Here is a 19451-nt window from a genome sequence, read left to right on the forward strand (position 1 = left end):
GTGTGAATAAATGAGAGGTAGGGTCCTTTTTCTTCCACACATTCTTTTTTCAGCCAGATGAGTTGCACCCTGCTTTTTCTTTTCTTTTCTTTTTTTACAAAAACAAATGTAATAATAATGCTGGTTTAAGACATGCATTGGCTTTCAGACTAACAAAACTGGTCAAAAATAGTAATTTTCTTATTTGGCTCTGAGTTCTTTTTCTCTTCTTCTTCTTCCATCTCTTTGGATCCTTCTTCTTTTTTGGACTCTATTCGACCTTCCAGATGGCGATCTTGCCGTCACGACACGCAGAGCCACTGAGGACATATCGATCCTCGGCAGAGCAGAGAGTCTGAATGCTGTCTGAATGGGCCTGCAGCTCCTTTACTACCGTGTGGCTCTCTATGTCCACTACCAACACTTGGCTACTCAGCTGACCATTACACTGACCCCCAGCATCACTCCTTCCATGACAGCCAACCCAGATCTAAGAATACAAAATCAATGAAAGGTTTCATTGGATAAATGAAAATTTTTGAATGATTAAAATAACTGAATGGTTAAACCTCACAAGACATGCTGACAACAATAGTAAAAATATCAATACAAAGCAGCAAACACAAGATCATTTCGTAACCTGACATGCTAATCACAGCTCACCTGGTCTTTGACACGAATCATACATGTGACCCCTGAACTTCCAGGCAGGGAGATTATTTTAAATGGATGCCTGTGATTGTTTGTGTGCCAGAGACACAACTCTACTGAGTCTGCACAGCCTGTCCACAGCTGTCTCCGCTGAAACAAACACACAAAACACATGAACAATCCTGTAACTGAATTTCAGTGGCACATTGTTGCATCTACACTGTGACTGAATGCCACCTACTGACTGAGACATGGATTGACAGAATGAATCACCACTAGCGTTCTTAATTTACAGACATATAAGCAAGGATTGTAAAGTCACCTCTGGTATATAAATGAAGCTGCTGAAACTACTGGGCATGCTCTGTAGGTCCGTATGAAGTGTTATCTTTCTTTGTGGTGTCCAACTCTTTTTCAGTTCCACAATGCCGTCACCACAACCTGCACGAACACACATCCTCAAATCATTATCCAAACACATTTGGCTTAAGGTGGCTTAATGTGTAGACATAATTGATCTACTTAGACCACCAAGAAAAAATGTCAGGCATTGTCCCAGATACCTCTGGGCAATGTATGTAAACAATGAGAACAAGTGGACTGTCATGCTCCTGGGCCTCCAGCCCAGTGTTTTGTTTTGTTTTTTCTGGACTTATTATAAACTTCCTTGGATTTAAGAAATATGCAAATTCAAGCTCTGTATTACTGAGTCTGGAGTTCAGTATTCCCTAGTACCGCTGTATTTTTGTTATTTATATTGTTAATTCTTGGTTCTTGGTTTATGTTAGTTCCCTTTTGTGTCCACTCTGTCCTAGTCTCGTCTCCGTGTCTTGTCTCTGTGTTTTGTTACCCTTCTTTTCTCCCCAGTCTTGTCTCCCTGTGTCCTGTCTCCGTGGCTGTATGGTTTCCCTGTCTTGCCAAGTTGTTACATCTTAAGCCCTGATCCCAGTGTTTGTCCCATCCTGTCCCTGTAGTCATCTCTCTGTGTTTCATCCTGTGTTCATCCTTTTTGTGTCCCCTTAAAGTCTGTTAAGTCTCTGTTTTTATAAGCCTTTTGTCTTGATCAAGCAGGTGTGTCTTAGTCTCTGCCTCAGTGTTTATGCTTCCTGTTTTATTTTGACACTCCGTTGTCTCTTGTGCAATATGTTTGGTTTAACTTGCCATGTCTTTGATTGGCAGCTGTGCTCCCACCTGTTTCCTCTTCACCTGTATGTATTGTCAGCATCTCCCTCATTGTGTGTACGCTTTTCTCAGTCTGCTTTTGCGTTTGTAAATTACCATCAACTCTGCTCTGTTATTGCCTGTCTCACGCCCGCTCTGTGACATGGAGCTCTTGAGAGAGAACTCATTACTCCGATACACATAATCAGAAACATTTTTTAAATGAGGGATAAAGAGGAGACAGCGTGTACTCACAGCACCACAGAGCACTGTTGTGGATCTGTATGGAGGAGAGATAATCACAGCTGAGTAAAAACTGCCGCTTCACTTTAAGACTGGGTGAGTCCCATTGCAGGATCATCCCATCGCGGCTGCAGGAGTATGTCAGCAGGCTGGGAAAGAAGGCTCATTTAATACAGCATCACAACATGTTCATTAACACATTGAGACTCACTGTAATAAGACTGCTCTCATTTTTGTGCGTGTGTTGGTTTTTGTGCTTTGTACGAACTACAGATTAACACGTCTCTACCTGTTGGGTTGGTTGCTGGCGTCCACTGCGAGGCCAGTCACTTCATGTCTGTGTTCAGTCAGCTGTTTGTTGCTGGACATGCTGTGAGTGTCGATAATGTAGATTACAGAGTCCTGAGAACCAATCCACACCTGCTCCTGGACCAGTCCTATCATACAGTTCTACACAGAGGATAAGATAAGATGTATTTTATTCATCACAAAGATGCCAAATTTCTTATTTCTACAACAGTTAAGCAGAACAAACATATAAAAAATAGTTTAAATAAGAAGATGAGTATGTAGCTCAATCAAATACACTACATATGTCTAAAGGTAAAAACTAATAAGAAATTAGAGAAGAAACAAATGTTCAAATTAAGTATGAATTTAAATTAGAATCTTAAATAATAATAGATAAAAGTAAAAATGTGATGGGAACTTTCATGTAGCTTAATGAAAATCACTATATCTTAGAACACAAAGGCAATACAATGTTGAAATATTGGTATCTGTTTTACTTCTATTACTATAACCCTGCTCTTTTTGAATAACATTAAATACAGAGAACAACAATAATGAAAACAACTGAATGTTTCACTAAAGCCCTCGACCAAAACAAATGTGTCCATCGACCACGCTTCCTGTGTCCCTTCACATCCTCTGCATGGTGTGATAAACATAGACTGTGGATAAACAATTGGATGTAGCCTCTGGGTCTGAAAAGTGAAGCTAATGTGGAAATGTCCCAGACCTCCTCTCAGCAGAAGGGACAGACATGACCCAGCTTTACACTTGCCATGTATTTGTAGCTCAGCATGATATTTCTGGCTACACCTGTGGTCTAAAAACTGGCAGCTTGTGTGATGATATTGCAAGATGGTCTAAAGTTTGAATCACTGAGTACTATAACAATCTAGCAATGCAAAAACGTATTGCATTTTCAGTATACGAATAACTAAGTCAAACAGTCATGAAACTTTATACACATGTTGCTTGAGATCTATAAGCATGTTTCATTTTCATGGACAAAATCAGTGGAGAGATACATTAAATAGCTCATAGCTCAAATAGTAAAAGCACGCTTCCTCTCACCAGCTGCGACTGTCCAAGCTGGATACAGTCCTGCAGCATTGACCAACTCGCCGCATCAAATACAACCACCTTACCCCCACTGAGAGCCACCCACAGCTTTGGGTTCATATCACCCACTTTGCCAGTACCAGTCAGCTGACCTGAAATGAGAAAGAAACATTCAAAAAATAAGAAAAAGTGTTCTAAATACATAAAAAAGGATAACAGCAGTCAGTTAACACTGATTTTAAATTAATTAATTAACGCTTATTTCACATTTTCCATACACAGTTTTTTACATAACTATATCACATGGTAATAGCTGTTTTATATAGTTGTACAAATATTAGATCCTCTTCAAAATAGTGTGTATGGATAACCAATGTTGATATTGACAAAATATAAATAGGTTTAGTGATATTCTGTTGTAAAGGTAAGTAGCCTCCCCCTCATTTCAATGATACCTGGAGTGTAAAGCAGCACATGTACGGTCTGTGGCTCAGCCAGGTCCAATGATGGGTTGATCTTGTGTTTGAGAGTCTCTGAGGTAGTTTTAGGCACTATCATAGGCACTGGCCAGAGACAAAAACACGATAAACAAATATAAACAGCATATACTGAACATACTCTTCTATATTTATTTATTTTTTCTTTTATCAAAATTACATAATTTGACAGAAACAGTCAAAAACAAAACAAAACAACAAATTCAGAGCCCAGACCTTCTTGTCTGATTTTATTAAAGTAAGCCAGCTTTGCAGCAGCAGTGATGGATCTCTGATTCTGCAGGCAGCCTGTGACAGCATCTATTAGCAGAACGTTGGTCAGAGCCTGAGTCATGTACTGAGGGTCCTAGAGACACAAAGTGAGATTAAAAACCTAAAATAATAACAAAAGGATTAAAAGAAGGGGTAAGGCAGGTTGCACTTAAGAACAGAAAAGTTATGGCAAACCAACAGAGTAGCTAAATCAGTAACACTGCAGCAAAAGCTATAAAAATACTGGCGACCAGTGGCGACCCATCAGCCTCCTAGTAGATACACATATGGTATCAATTTTAAAATGTTAGGTGACTTATTTCTTGAGTTGTTACAAGATTTTGAGGTCAGCGTCACTGAGATTCAAACTCATGAGAGATTTTTAGTAGATACAGTTGTGGAATCAAATTCAAGTCCTACCCCACTTTGTTCTTGAGTTATCAAACTAACAAACTTGGGTGTCCACATCGCCTGCCCACTCGCCAGGCACGGTGATGACAATACCCCATCAGCCTTTTATGGCTGGCAGGTAAAAAGTATAATTTAGACGCAGCATGCAAGCAGCAGCCAAACGTCTGGCTGACAACTTGAAGGACAGTAAATCCTCGATCCTCAGCATTACATAGATGTGGACTGGGAAGGTACGTCTAATAAAATCACATCTGTTAAACTGTTTTAAGATCATTTGAGTTTTCTGCACCTTGTGTTGATCTGCCATCTTGCGTCCAGCCCACATCTCTTTGATCACAAGGTTCCAAAGCTCAGTCTCTGTTTTTAGGTTGGCCTCAAACACTTCAGGCCTGCTAGATGTCTGGATACGAAGGGATGGAATACGAACGAGCAGAAAGGGAACTGAGGTAATTTTTACCTCCTGTAAGAGATTATTTATTTATTAACAGATGAGAATGAGAACACACAAGGCACAATTATCAAAAAATAGTCTTAAAGATGCTACTTGACCTGTATATCTCTGAACTTTGTGATTTCCAAGAAACCGGGCCGTCCTTCAGTGAGCAAAAACAGGCGTTTCTGCGTCATGGCGATTTTACCAACGCCGTGGGAAGTCTTGACACAGGAGGACAACTTGTAGACACACTCATTATTGTCAAGTCGGTCAATTACATCAGAGGGCAGGTTGACATCTTGTGCTTCAGCTTCCATCTCTTTCCAGAATGTGTAGAAGACTCTGAAAAGTTCAGGGTCCACCTGCTTTGGCTGACCTCGGACAGAGGGGTGTGCATACGCAACTAGATGCAAACAGGCAGAGATATAGAAGACAAAGACAACCAATCTTACAATCTTTAAGTGATCCAAACCAAAATTTCAATGGTTTTTCCTTTGTCCATTTATCCACAGCTTTACCAAGAGCTGTGGATAAATGAGGCAGACCAAAAACATACCCATGCTAAGGTCCACTGCTTTGGTGCACAGCTGAAAACATCTGTTCTAAAGACGACCGGCATAATACCACACCATGAGAAATAAATTTTCACACTCAGCACTGAAACAGTTAGCATTTGGAGTCATGTTCTTCCACCACAGAGGCCAATATTTACTGCCCTTTTAGCTCTTTTGTTGTTGTTGTTGTTTGCTAGCTCCCTGGGTTTTGCTAGCATTGCTTCTTGCCCAGCATCCAGCTGCCCCACAACCCTGAAATCACTAAGCAGTTACAAAAACTGATAAATGGGAAGCTTTGGTTTGTTCACAGAGTTTCTTTTTATATGCATTAGCATACAGTTTTTAATTTCAGCAATTGATAAGAGTAAAGAGAATGATCTTAAACTATTAAAGTCTTGGTTGTACAAACCAAAACTATGGCCTAAAAGACTGACTGAGACATATATGCAAATCAGAATCTTTTTAATCTTCTTAATTTCTTCGTTAAGATGTAATCTATAGATAAAGGATTATACTAGATCATCTGACAGCTGCTTGTTCTTAATCATAATGGCAACTCTGGAGCGTTAATGGAGAAAATAATTAGCGTAAGTAACCTCTGTGTCCATCTTATCAGGTCATCTAATAAAATGACTTGAAAAATGTCTTGGACATTCACAAGCCAATTGTGCACCGCAGCATTTTAGTGAGTTCCCTTGGCTTGCATTCCTGATTACAAATACACATGTAACAGTTTTAATTCTGAGGGATCTTGAGGTTACACACAGCTCATAAGAGAAAGCTTCAAAAAGCAGAAGACAGCTTTTCTGTTTGACTTACTGTCAGTGAGAGCATCAAATAAACGCTGTATGGTCGCCACATCTCTAACAATCCTACACTCTTGAACGCATCGCATAAACTCCTCCTGATACAGAGGCTTACAGGGAAGCTGAAACTTCTTTACATGGTCATCAGGCTCCACCAGCGGCTTCTCATTGTCTGTCTTAACCTAAGGCAGAAAAAAAAGACAACATCACTGCTTCATCACCAGCAGGTGCGGAACTTCAACCACGATGAAAACGTGCGTGAACCGACCTTGAGGATGAGTCTCTTGAGTTCAGGCCGCCTTTGAGCTTGTTGTCTCTCATCTCTTTGCAGTGAGTCTACGAGCCATGTGACCAAGCTAGTGGGAAAAATTGCAGTGTCGGTCTTATTGAGGTTTTGGAAGTCGCTCAGTGCGTCCAGTCGCCGCGAACACAGTGTGTTGATTAAACCACGCAAGTAGTAGTATCTGCAGGAGAAAACTTATTTTATTCATGTCTCAGGTCACTGGTGTCAGCAACAGCACTGAAAAACTTTATAAAAGAATAAAGCACAGGGAAAGCTGATTCTAAGCAGCGAGAAGCACATAAATATAGATATAGGTGTATATAATATAATATATTGGTGCGTATAAAGAATAACAAGAGAATACCTGGCCAGCATGGCAGAGTTCTCACTTTGAACAGAGAAAATGGCTTTTCCGAGCTGCTGGATGAGCTCAATGTAATAACTTTGGACAGAGTGGAAGGACAGAGATGCTGGGAAGTCTGGAAGTTTGAACACCTTTATAGGTTTTGGAGTTGTGCTTGGTGCTAGTAGAGACAAAAAACACAAAGGGGAGGAAGGCAGATTAGACAGATTTTCTTTGTCTTGACAGTGTTTCCTTCATTAAATCAGCCAATTAAGTATTATATCTAACTGGATATTAACCCCTGGGGTCTCACCGGGGTCAGATATGAGGATCTTGGAGAGTGGTGTGTTTATTTGGAAGCCGATAATCTTATCTTCTCTCAAGTTAGGGAGACTCATGCCCAGTCTCTTACTCAGCCTCGTCTCTGTGATGGAGCCCTTTCTCCTGGCTTGAATCTGCTGCATGGTGGGTCTGTGTGGGGCTTCAACCATGGCCTTCATCCTAGAGGATGGAGGATAGAGACAAAAGAGTGCTGCAGAAAAAGTGTTCACCTGAACATTTACCAGCTGTGTATTTGTCATATACTGAACATAATCAGTTATATATTTGTAATAAGCACATCCATCGTAACTTTATATCTGAATATATTTTTACTTTGCAGTTTAACAGGTACATGTAAGTAAAGCTGATACAGCCAAACGCGACGTCCCTGTAACAGATCCTAACTTGATGAAGGTTGTGGTGCTTCTGAGTTTTTCCAAGAGCGGTTTGACAACCAGATTTGTGCCTCTTTTAATATTATCAGTTACCTCGATGCTTATTAGATTAAAAAAATGTACATACTTTTGCATCTCAGAACGAGTGCTTAGCTCCATTCGTGCAAAGCTATCCATATTCCTGTTGAGACGATCCTTGAGAAATGAATGGAAGATATGCGTCTCCAGCACCTGCAACACAGTCCTGTCAGTTCTTTTAAGGATGCGTAACCTCTCCAGCATCAGTGTCTGTTGAAAGATGCCGGCTGATCTGTCGCCCTTCTAAGCAAAGCAGCACCGAGTCAGCCTTTACCTTCTTATAAAAAAGTTGCTCAGCTGGCTCTCTGGTTTTCAGGAACTCTTCACTGTGAAACACTCGATGTTCATAATTCAGATGACTGCTCACATCCCTGTTACACACACACACATACACATCATCAAAATATTAACACATATTTAAAAGAAGCATCCCACCAACAGTGGACTCATCAGTAAATTCAGAACCTGAAAATGTTGACAATTAATTCCAGTGCAATCCTCTGGATGTCGTTGTTAAGGCTGCGTTGCCACGTTCGCCTCTGTGCCCGCTGTTCACTGATGTCAGTGCAGCTTGCATGGTGGCACTGATCCAAGTCAAAATGTATTCGCAATAACTTACACCTGCAAAATAAATTCAAGTTAAGTGAAAGTACGCCCTCAAACCCTCATCAGGTTCTTATCAAGGTCTACACCATGTTGCTACTTATTTACCTAATCCAGAATGCAGAAGCAGTGTGTGAAAAACTAAGTACACCCTTACTCCTTAAGTAGCAGCCAGTTGCTGCTAATCTAATGCACTTCCAAGATCATCAAAAAATGTGAGCATCTCTATAACAGCAGATGTTTTGGCAGTTTGCAGGTCTGGAGTACTCAGCTGTATGTTATTAAAATGCTAAAGGAAAGGCAACAGCAATGATCTTAAAGAAGCACCTGCTACTACCCATCAGTCACAGAAGGGTTTAAAACAATTTCCAAACAATTTAAAGTCCATCATCCTACAGGAAGAAAGATTATTTATAAGTGAAAAACTTTCAAGACAGTTGCCAATCTTCTCAGGAGTTGACATCCCAGCAAATTCACCCCATTGTCACATTGTGCAGTGCTCAAAGAAAGTGCCAATAACGCAAGCGCTGCATCTCAAACTCAGGTTAGATGTTAAAGTTCATGACAGCAAAATTAGAAAAAGACTGAACAGAGGTTTCAATATAAAGACTCTTTTTCTATTTAGAAAAATAAGGCAGCACAGTCTCCACAAGGCTTCTGGCACAGTGTCCTTTGGACAAAGGACCAAAGAGGAAATGTTTGACCATAATGCAGATTAATATTAATAATGAAAACCAAACTGAGCATATTAGCACAAACACCCTAAAACAACGATCAAGCACGGTGGTGGAGGGGTGATGTTTTGGGCTTATTTTGCACCCACGGGAACTGAGCATCTTGCAGTCACTGAGCTGAACTCCTCTGTATACCGAAGCATTCTAGCGTCAAATGTGAGGCCAACCTTTAGCTGCCCAATAGCTAAAGATTGTTTGTAATAAACGATGACACAGTGTAATATGTTCTTGTTCATCTGAGGTTGTAACTAAATAACTGTAAGACCTACTTAGGATGAGATGGTTTGTCTTTTAATTATGTATTTAAATTTAAAGTCTTACAATAAAAAGAGGGTGTACTTTGGTTTTCACATGACTGTAAGACTCTGACTTTTTAATCATTACCTGGTATTACAGCATAGTATTTACTTTAACAGTTCTTGGCAGTAAAATAAAGTACCTCTGTGTGAAGCAGTGTGCAGCAACTGGAGGAATGTCCGGTAGGTTAACAGTATCAAAAGTAGAAGTGCTGAGACTTCCATTATCAATGTTTATTAAGATCAGATCATCTGTTTCCTGTAGAACACAGTAACATAAACCAGGTTCAAACAATTATAGAACTACTAAATTATATTTGAGCTTGGGGGTAACTCCATTTCTTAACCTTATCCTTTACAAGAGGTGGACGAATTAATGGGAAATTAGAGAAGGTTATGTACTTACAGCTGATACGTCTGCAAAATGACTGAGATGGCAGCCCATAAGAAAGGCTGTAGGAGCCATTAGAAAGTCCAGCATGCCTTTAGCCAGGACAGGAACATATGGGTGCTGCCACAGCAGAGGCTGGAAGAGTTATTAGACACGCAAGGAAGAAATGAATGGACCAAAGATTAAGGAGCGGATGGCTTTATTATGGACTGACTAGTGTTGGCACTTTTTAGACATAATAATTTAGGTTTTCTATACAGAAGCTCTAAAGTTTAATATATGTGACTTTTTTAATGCTTAAAGGGAAATTAATAATTGAGTTATCCATTTTTTATATCCCTTACTGTAATTTGGTGTAACATTAATACCAATTAACATCCATCATCCAGACACACTCATTTAGATAAGAGGAATTTCATTTTGGCAAATTTTATGAAATACCCATATTCCCAAGGTTTCCAGCTGCACCCTTCCTTTTAACTGTGGCACTGACCCTTTAAGACTTTGATTGTAACTCTTAATACTTAATTTTTATAATAATTTTTTTTAAAGGATGGAATTAATAAGTATTCCATGCTTATACTAACTCTAGACCCTTGAAGATATGCTGTGGATTTTGATCTAACCTGCAGAAACAACAACAAGCTCTCTGCCATCAGCGTGAGTCTCGCCCAGTCAGCAGAAAATAACACCACCCGCTGCTCCTGCAAGAGACATGACAGCACCTACAGGGCGGGAGACAGAAGAACAGAAACAGAGGGAGGGAAGTGGAAATGAATGTGAGTCTCCACTTGTTCGATTAACACAAACACAAAACAATGTGTGTGGTACCTGCAGCAGCTGCTGTGGCCTGAAGCAAAGGAAGGGCAGGTGGAGGTCTAAATCTATAACCGGGTGGTCCTTGTCTTCTCTGGAGGGCAGTATGATGGTCAGAGGACGTATTGTAAACATCTGTAAAACATATGGATATGAATGTAGTGCACTGTGCTGGATACACTGGCCTACTCTGAGCTCCAGATTTTGAAGACACTTAAAGACAAATTTCAAAGTCTTTATTTAAGCCGATTACAAACACACACAAACCAAGTGCAGCTGTCCAGGAGGTGGAATTGGCACAAGTGTCAGTTTGGCCGCAAACTCCTTCACTCTCTCTTCCATGTCTGACAATCGACAGGTTCTCAGCTGGATTAAAAGACTAGCAAATCAACAGAAAGAGTCAGACGAGAAGAAGGTTCTCTAACCTGCCATAACCACACTTCTGACAGTCAGATTTCTTACAGCTATTTTTAAACTCAAGAGTCAAAAATGTCACAAAAACCTCTTTTTGATCTTAGGAATTTAATTTGCTGAGTAATTAGGTTCAGTTTTCGGGTTTCTTACCATGAAAGACAGTCTTTGAGTGCAGTGAAGTAAGGATGCTTGGATATGACACAGATGCTGTAGGCACAGAAGAGTTTAGGACACTTTGAAGACCCTCTACCATTTCGATAGAGAGACATCCCTTCCTGTGGAAACACAGATAATTCAACAGGGACTTATTTTCTTTTAAGGGCTTTGTTAGTTTCATGAAACATTACAGTACACTGCACACATGCTGACTGCTTATATTATTATTATACTATAATATGCGGTATTATGTGTAAGTAATACGTACCAGTATTGGACGGTAGCACTGCATTACTACTCCATGGGTCTTGTTGCCAAGGATGTCTGTGAAAACCAGGAAGTGGAATTGTTCCTCTTTCTGTTCACTGGTTACTTGGAGGCCACCTGGTTAAAAAATGGAAATGTACATGTACGCTGTGTTTTATGAATACAATGTGTCATTATAGTACTGCTACAGCACACACAGCCAGAAGGCACGTGTACAAAATCTCTGAAAAACTCTATAATTAAAATATAATGATATTTAAGAGAAGACTGTTGGTGTTTTGATGATATTTAGGTGCAGTATATACAGTACAGTGCAAAAGTCTTGAGCCACCCATATTTCTTCATTCCTTATATTTTGCTAGAAAAACAGGGAACAGGTGCAGAAATGTGTTGAAACATGCAAACATGAATGGACATACAGTATATAAGGCAAAAACAGAGTTTGTACTATTCTAATGATCTGGTGTTGCATGGTGGATCAAAATAACATGCAGTTAGAAACAACGAAAGCACCTCCACCATTTTTTACCGATGCCTGTAGACACTCACTGTTGTACTTCTCTCCTGTTCTCTTCCGTAGATTCACTCTATCAGAACGGTTGCCACTGATTTTCGCTGCAGTTCTTGAGTAATTTGACATACCTGAGGCTTTTCTCCCTGTTTCCTTTCCTGAAGAAAGGCTTCTTAACAGCCACCCTGCCACAGAGACCATTTCTGATGAGGCTTCAGTGAACAGTAGATGGACCAGCTGAAAGGCCAGATGCATCTCTGAGTCCGTGTGTCAGGTCTTTGGTGGATTTTTTCTTATTTCATAAGGATGTGACTTTCATATGTTGTAGACTGTTTTTAGGTCTACCACTTCTTTTGTACTCCACTTGTCCATCCATCCATCCATTCATTCACTTCCGCTTATCCTTTTCAGGGTCGCGGGGGGCACTGGAGCCTATCCCAGCTGTCATAGGGCGAGAGGCAGGGTACACCCTGGGTAAGTTCGGTGAGATAGATACCACGGTGGCCTTGTCAGAGGGGTAGGCAAACCCAGAGTTTGCTCCCCCAAAGTCAACGGGGCTCTGTCTGGCAAACATGGTTTCTCGAACCCTCACCCCGGTCCATATTTGCATCCAGAAAGCCTCACCCTGGTCAACAGGACTCAGTAGCCCCGAGCGAGTGCTTTCGCACGCAAGCAGCGGTACCGCTGCCCCCGAGGGGCTACCTGGTTGATCCTGCCAGTAGCATATGCTCAAGACCATATACAAATGTTTGTTGTAAGTTTGCCAATGTCCGCCATCTGAATGTTTCATCCCCATTAAAAAAGCCATTACCATGTTCCAGTGGACGTCAGTAACATGAGCTTTCATCTTGCATTGTGTATGTGTATATGTACTATACGTGTGAGTGTGTCGTCTTAGTGTGTCTTTGTGTGTGACGTTGTGTGTGCTATGGAAAACCTTTTACCGGGGAAGCAGAGCTGAGGTAAAGCCATGAGATCTATGTTTTTAGGTACACTGACATCTTCTATTCCTCCTCTTCGACCTGCTTCCTCTCCACCTGCAAAAAGGCAGCTGGTTGGAGAGACATAAAAACTCCAAGACAAAAAAAATCTATGGTAAGATAGGTAAAATCAGAAATACGATATTAAAGATCAATAATTGTTTTGTATTTAATAATAAAGTGTTTTTTTCTCATGTTCCAGCTGATGTATTTATGGGTCAAATGTAGCAGACCTTGACTGGGTGTTGGTGCAGCTGAAGGAGGCAGTTCTCTCTTTTTCCTGATAAAAGAGCGCCGCAGCTTCCCATGTGATCTCAGCATTTCACTTTCAGCCTGTGTTCTGCTAACAAAAGGTGGCGCCAAGACTGAAAGAACCTCCGGCTCCAACAGGAGGTGTTCGAGAGTTTCATCATCATTAATGGTCTGAGTGGGGCAGAAGATGGGAAAGATTTAAGAGGGTGGGAAGGGGGAGGAGAGTCCTTTCTCATACTGTACCTAAACTAGAACTTTGCTGATATAACCAGTAAAGGTTTCTGTTTATCATTACCATCACCCTTTTATCAGTTTATAGTAAATTACTTATGTCAAACATTTGTGTATCGGAGTGTGTTTTAAGGCAAAAACCTGGCAGATTTCCTGGAGTTTGTCACTGGATGCTCCAACTACCACACAGGCTTCCAGCAGAGCAGGCGGCAAAGAGTCTGCCATCTCTGAAACCAATCCACGACCTGGGTGAATACACCTGACCAAGGGTCTACTCAGATGTGCTGGATCTAGAGAAATAGAGAGGCAGGCTAGAGTAAAATGAGCTAGAAATTAGATACACATGAGGAGGTAAAGATAGAAGACAAAATATACACTTAAACTTGTTTGTGTAGTAATAAATCAAACAGTTGTCTAAGCTCTCTCGTCATCCTTCTCTTTAAAAACAACACTTCTCAGCTAAATAAAGCTATAACACATGACCGAGCGGCTGTTCCAGCTCATTATTAGAGTCGCTGTTTTTGTTAGCATCATAAGAAAAATGGCTCCGATGAAAACTTCTCAGAAACCAGTGAGACAACACCATGTCATTGCATAAAACGTGCTGAATGATTCTGTTGTGCACTTGTTTTTGCACTTCAATCCATAGTCGGTTGAAATTAATTCAAAGAGAAAAGTATCGATACAGAGCAAAGCATCTCTTGTTACTCCAATTTAAATGCACAGGGCTCTAACGTCATATAAAATTATATCACAACATTTCTCCCTTTCATACTTTAACATGTAAAACCATCACTGTCTGACTGATTTTACAGATTGATACCACAAAAGAATGGTAGGATTTGCCAAATAAAAGCATAATTTTTCCATTTTCGTGACAAAAAACAAAACTCCTGAGACATGGTGATGACATCATAAGTTTAAAGCTGCTGACTGAGTGCTCAAAGAGTTCTGTGAGAATATAAATTGAACCTCGCCATGATGACTAACAGCTTTCTGGTTGTCACAGAACCGTACATCACTTTGTAAGTGCGTTATAAACACAGTTGATGTGGACAGTCCAACTTTTTCACTACAATTTATTCATCAGCTAAACCTTTAATGTTGGTTGTTTAACTCTCAGACTTGTTAATGTAACAACGCATATTAATATGTTGTGGCCTGTAAAATGAACAACAATAAATGGCCAATAATATTTAATCTGAAGGCAACCATAAAGCAAATCCAAAGTGAGGCCATACTTTACACGATTACATGTGGAAAGTATGGACAGTATATGTCATTGCACCGCATATATTTCCTGTAGCACAGTTTCCACAATTCTGTCTACGTTGTATTATTATCTTTGGCTGTACAGAGCATTATTATTAGCAGTAGTATTATTATTAGTAGTAGTAGTATTGTAAATCCTATTCCCTTTATCATCTGCTTCTTTTTCCTTAAAGCTTAATCGCCACATCACATTTCCCTGATGCTCCAGACAGTCTAGTCTTTTCCTGGAAAATTGGGATCATGTGTGCAGAGGAAGATGGAAACATGCACAGAAAGCAGAGATTGCTTAGAAGTAGGCCACAAGTTCTACATGAGGGCTACATGAGTTGATATACTACCAGCTTGCTTTGATATAGTTAAAAGACTAAAAGGACTTTCTTAGAATCTGAAACTTTAAATGCTCTCACAGGGACATCAGCACTTCAATCAACTTATTCTAACAATATCTTAACCTTGACCAAGTAACCATGGGAACAGGGTGAGACTATCCCCTTGTTTAGTCTAAATTAACAGCTAACCCACAACACCAAGAATGTTAAGAATAAATAAAGTATTATTGCAAAAGCATGCTGCATACACATGCAGACGGCTTCTTTCAGTGATGTGATTATCATTTTATGCAGTACAGTCACATGACCCCTGGAGAAAGAAGGGTAAATTCCACACAAAACCACCACAGCACATATCAAGGCAAGTGTAGCATGTTCGGATAATCGTTTACATGTACACTTGTATCTTTGATACAAGTGCTTGGTAGCAGCCAGAGGTAAACATGATTTAAAAAGGAACATTATGACTTTTACGATCAGTTTAGTGGAAAATGCCCTGAAGTTGCCTGATGCCTAAAATATGATGTCTCCTTTGATCTGCTCCCATACTAATTGTGAAACGTGCATCAAACAGGGTTCAGCTTGAACAGTGGCCCTGTTACCAACAATCGAGATGAGGTTAAAGTGCAGTCAAAACGGCTCAATGATTCTTTTTACTGTTTTAATTTTTACTGTTCTTTTTATTGTTTTACTGCTGGGGCCATCCTAAGCTGCCTTAAAACTATGCAGCCCCTGAAACATAATGTCCACGTCAGATCATTGCCATTGTTATGATGGAAGGCAGCATATACTTTTTTCTGTATAAAGGTCACAATGTATAGTTGTATATCGGCACTTGCATTCCTAGAGAACATTAAAGTGCCACACTTTAAGTTTAGCAATAACTGTTGTATAGATGTTGTGACATGTGATTCCGAGTCACACGCTAAACGGGTGAGATGCTTCTGTTTGCACAGCACACACACACACACACACACACACACACACACACAAATGTGTTTTAAAGTTTCATTGACTTGTCACTAACCTCCCCACTCACAGGCTTCGCAGCTCCTTCTTATTTTTCCGCTCTCACATTAATAACGCCGATGTGGAGCTGAGCAGTGCGCAGCACGGACTGCGCAGCCAGCTCTTGAGCTGCTGAATGAAACAAACTCATCCCAGATAGTTCCCTTTAACGCGGTCTGCTTCCTGTTTCGCTATTGTAGCGGTTCAAACATGCGCACTGAATATTTGAGGAAGCGCAAAAAGCTTTTATGGACTTCAACACACGTTAGGTTTAAAGAGTACATAAAGCGTAAGTGGGCTCTGTATGAATGACTGGAACAATCTTTAACAATGTATTATATTTACAAAACGCTCATATTAAACACAAATACAATCTTGGGACTTACTGTGGTGATTTTTTATTACATAAATTCAATGTAAAAGGTTACACCCATTACAAAGAACCCTATCTGAGTGGATTAACAAATTACTCTACATATCTAAATACACATCTTTCTATAACAAAATGGAGCCCGAAAGAAAAAGAAAAGTTTCTGCTGTGTGGGATCATTTCGATATTTTAACTGCAAATAAGGTAACTGTTTGTCTGTCTTTGTTTCAGTGTAATCTATCAGAATAGGAAAAACAGCAATGTGACTGGAAGTGTAAATTATTTTTTTCATTTTATGCAAGTTAAATGAATAAACATGAAAATGAAGAGACAAACACACCGAGAATGAACACAGGTAGGCTTATATAGACATTGAGCAGCTTTATCATAAATTTTTTTATTAATATGTGTTTTATTATTTTGAAATCAAGCATCTAGGAAGACTGTTCTGGGCCAGGCAGTCCTGAATTTTATTATAAAAGCCTGCCAACCCCTTAGTATTGTGGAGAGTGAGGGGTTCAGGGGGCTGGTTCAGGTCCTTGATCCATCATACGTTTTGCCAACCAGAAAGGTTTGTATAGACACTGTCTATACATCGGGTAGCTGATGTTAAGTACTGCATACTGATTTAATTTTGTTTCATCTTCAGACCATCATGGTGGTGGTCAGAGGGCCCGGTGGCGCCTGTGTCCGGCAACCTCGCCTCTGTCAGTGCGCCCCAGGGCAGCTGTGGCTACAATGTAGCTTGCCATCGCCAGTGTGTGAATGTGAGTGTGAATGGGTGAATGACTGAATGTAGTGTAAAGTGCTTTGGGGTCCTTAAGGACTAGAAAAGCGCTATACAAATGCAGGCCATTTACCATCAAGGAATTGACAGCCAAAAAACATGCGGAGGAACTCGAACGAGTGAAAATGGAAGTAAAGCAAGCTGTGGCAGTGAGTATAACAGCTGATATGTGGACCTCTTTGAACATGGAGGCTTACTTGGCTCTTACCTGTCACTACATTAATGAGAATATGCAGTTGTGTACATATGTGTTGGGTGTGAAACACTTTCCACAAAGTCACACTGCAGACAATTTGGCCCAATTCAAAACGGGCATGATGGATGACTGGGCCATCACAAATAAGGTAAGGTGTCTACTGACCGACACAGCACCACACATGATTGCAGCAACATTCAGTTTGCACTGCACACAAAATAAATGTATTAGTCAACAAATCATGTGATCAAATCCCTGAACTTTCATCCATAAGAGACAAATCTAGACAAATTGTATCGTTCTTCAGATCCAGCACTACAGCCAAAGAAAAGCTTGCCAAAGTGCAGCAGCAGATGGGACGGCCCGTCCTGAAACTTATCAATGAGGTACCAACACACTGGAACAGCACATATCAGATGCTGTCACGGCTACATGATGAGAAAGAACCAGTCTGGGTATCCATTGCTTCTCTTCAACAGATTTAACTCCACTTACGGCTGATGAGTGTAACATCGTAAGGGAAGCACTTCTCGTGCTAGCCCCTTTCCATCAGGCCACAGTGGAGTTGTCTGAGGAGAGTTTCAGGATCAAAGGTCATCCCGATGATGAAAATGCTATATTGTGCACTTGAGCGGAACTCTTTACATCTACACACACAAGCAGCCACCCATCTCCATGACCAACTTCGGCGTCATGTCACAGACACTGCTTCTAACCTGGAGTCATTAAGTGTGTTGACCCTATCAAAACTTTTAGACCCCAGATTTAAAACACTCAAATTTCGTAGTTCCTCCAAGTGTAGTGAGGCAGTCAGTCGCCTGAAAATGGAGTGTGCTGCAGTCCCGCACAGCATCTGAGCCCTTCATCAGAGCAGTCACCTGTTCCACACAAGTTCAGTATTATCAGCTTATTCTTACATTTATTTTGATGCTAATGTGGACTAATTTGGGGTAGATGACAAAAACTAAAATGGCCATGCATTTTTTATTATTTCAGAAAACCTGCGGCTCGATGAAGAAGTTGGCAGACAAACCAACAATGCAACAGCGGACTCCATCATTGAGGTCCAGCTACTTGGCAGAGAGAAACATTCCAAGATCAGAGGATCCTTTAACATACTGGGGGAATAGGAAGACATCTTATCCTAACCTTTTCCACCTGGCTTTACAGTTTTTGTGTACCCCAGTTTCATCTGTGCCCCGTGAGCATGTGTTTTCCAATGTATCCAATGTATGGGGAAATGGTGTCAAAAAAACGCAATAGACTGAATGCAAAAACATTTGATAAATGTATTTTTCTGAATAGAAATTTATAGTAAACTCTGAGTCAATTACATTTAAATGGGTAATATTATATTATATTATATTATTATTATTATATAATATTATAAGTATTCACAATACTTTTCACTTAATGTCATTCACAATATATTTTAAAGATGCCTACAATATTTGAAATGTAAAAGATATAAAATTATTCCATGGAAAGTACAATACCTTACAGAGTATACAAATATGAGTAGGTCATTGAATCAGTGTCTTTTGTGAGTCTCAAGTAAGTTGCCTGCAATGATGTTTAAGGTCCAGCAGGTGTCAGTATGGAGCAAAACAACAACACTGTGTCGACATAGTATTGATACAGTTTGGGGAATGTGCTGAAACGCTTCACAAGGACTCATCTACCCATCACTAGTACGCTGTTCTCAGATGAAGAGTTTATCAAAGAGTATTTGGTGGACTCTGCCCAGCTAATTAGCCCTGAGATAAAAGAAGTATTTGAAAATATGCAAATAGTAACAAGACAGATCAAGGATACTGTGAAAAATGTGAGGCTTTAGCTAGACAATTTTAACTTTTCTCTTCAGTTCTGGATGAGCGCTGTTAGGTCCGCAACACAGCCCAGTTTCTCATCTTTGTACGTGGATAACAAAAGAGTGTGAGATTACAAAGGAGCTGGCAGAAATGCACTCTATGAAAGGGACTGTGACAGGGAGTTACTTGTTCACGGAGGTAACTGCATGAATTGATAAGCTGGGGGCTAAACTGGGACAAACTGGCAGGTGTTAAAAGCGATGGCTGTCC

General features: G+C 40.3%; 1 protein-coding gene across 2 annotated transcripts; it reads right to left on the bottom strand.

The window, feature by feature from the left end:
* Nucleotides 1–82: 82 nt before the first annotated feature.
* LOC146508211 (DENN domain-containing protein 3-like) lies at nucleotides 83–18708 on the bottom strand. 2 transcript variants are annotated; one of them, XM_085177024.1, is made up of 28 exons: nucleotides 16037–18708; nucleotides 13550–13698; nucleotides 13159–13348; nucleotides 12890–12982; nucleotides 11436–11551; nucleotides 11162–11286; nucleotides 10865–10976; nucleotides 10613–10732; nucleotides 10408–10506; nucleotides 9797–9916; nucleotides 9534–9649; nucleotides 8223–8378; nucleotides 8032–8128; nucleotides 7807–7910; nucleotides 7277–7464; nucleotides 6985–7144; nucleotides 6606–6801; nucleotides 6351–6519; nucleotides 5094–5380; nucleotides 4834–5004; nucleotides 4098–4227; nucleotides 3840–3947; nucleotides 3397–3536; nucleotides 2324–2484; nucleotides 2047–2183; nucleotides 953–1071; nucleotides 643–780; nucleotides 83–469 (listed from the first exon to the last, which is right to left on the bottom strand). In XM_085177024.1, exons 2-28 carry the CDS (start codon nucleotides 13631–13633, stop codon nucleotides 251–253), a joined length of 3855 nt encoding a protein of 1284 aa, XP_085033150.1. In that variant the 5' UTR covers nucleotides 13634–13698; nucleotides 16037–18708; the 3' UTR covers nucleotides 83–250. The 2 variants fall into 2 exon arrangements, with proteins under 2 accessions (XP_085033150.1, XP_085033149.1); XM_085177023.1 differs by having other exon boundaries at nucleotides 13550–18708.
* Nucleotides 18709–19451: the final 743 nt, after the last annotated feature.

Source organism: Neolamprologus multifasciatus, chromosome 11 (genome assembly GCF_963576455.1).
Source record: "Neolamprologus multifasciatus chromosome 11, fNeoMul1.2, whole genome shotgun sequence".
NCBI classification, from domain to species: domain Eukaryota; kingdom Metazoa; phylum Chordata; class Actinopteri; order Cichliformes; family Cichlidae; genus Neolamprologus; species Neolamprologus multifasciatus.

Excerpts from the sequence above, each read along its gene's own strand:
- LOC146508211 (XM_085177024.1), bottom strand. The coding sequence starts at position 13,633 with ATGGCAGACTCTTTGCCGCCTGCTCTGCTGGAAGCCTGTGTGGTAGTT. Across the intron at positions 10,977-11,161 it reads CTCAAAGACTGTCTTTCATG|TCTTTTAATCCAGCTGAGAA; the intron begins GTAAGAAACCCG and ends TTGATTTGCTAG. Across the intron at positions 7,145-7,276 it reads GATCCTCATATCTGACCCCG|CACCAAGCACAACTCCAAAA; the intron begins GTGAGACCCCAG and ends TGTCTCTACTAG.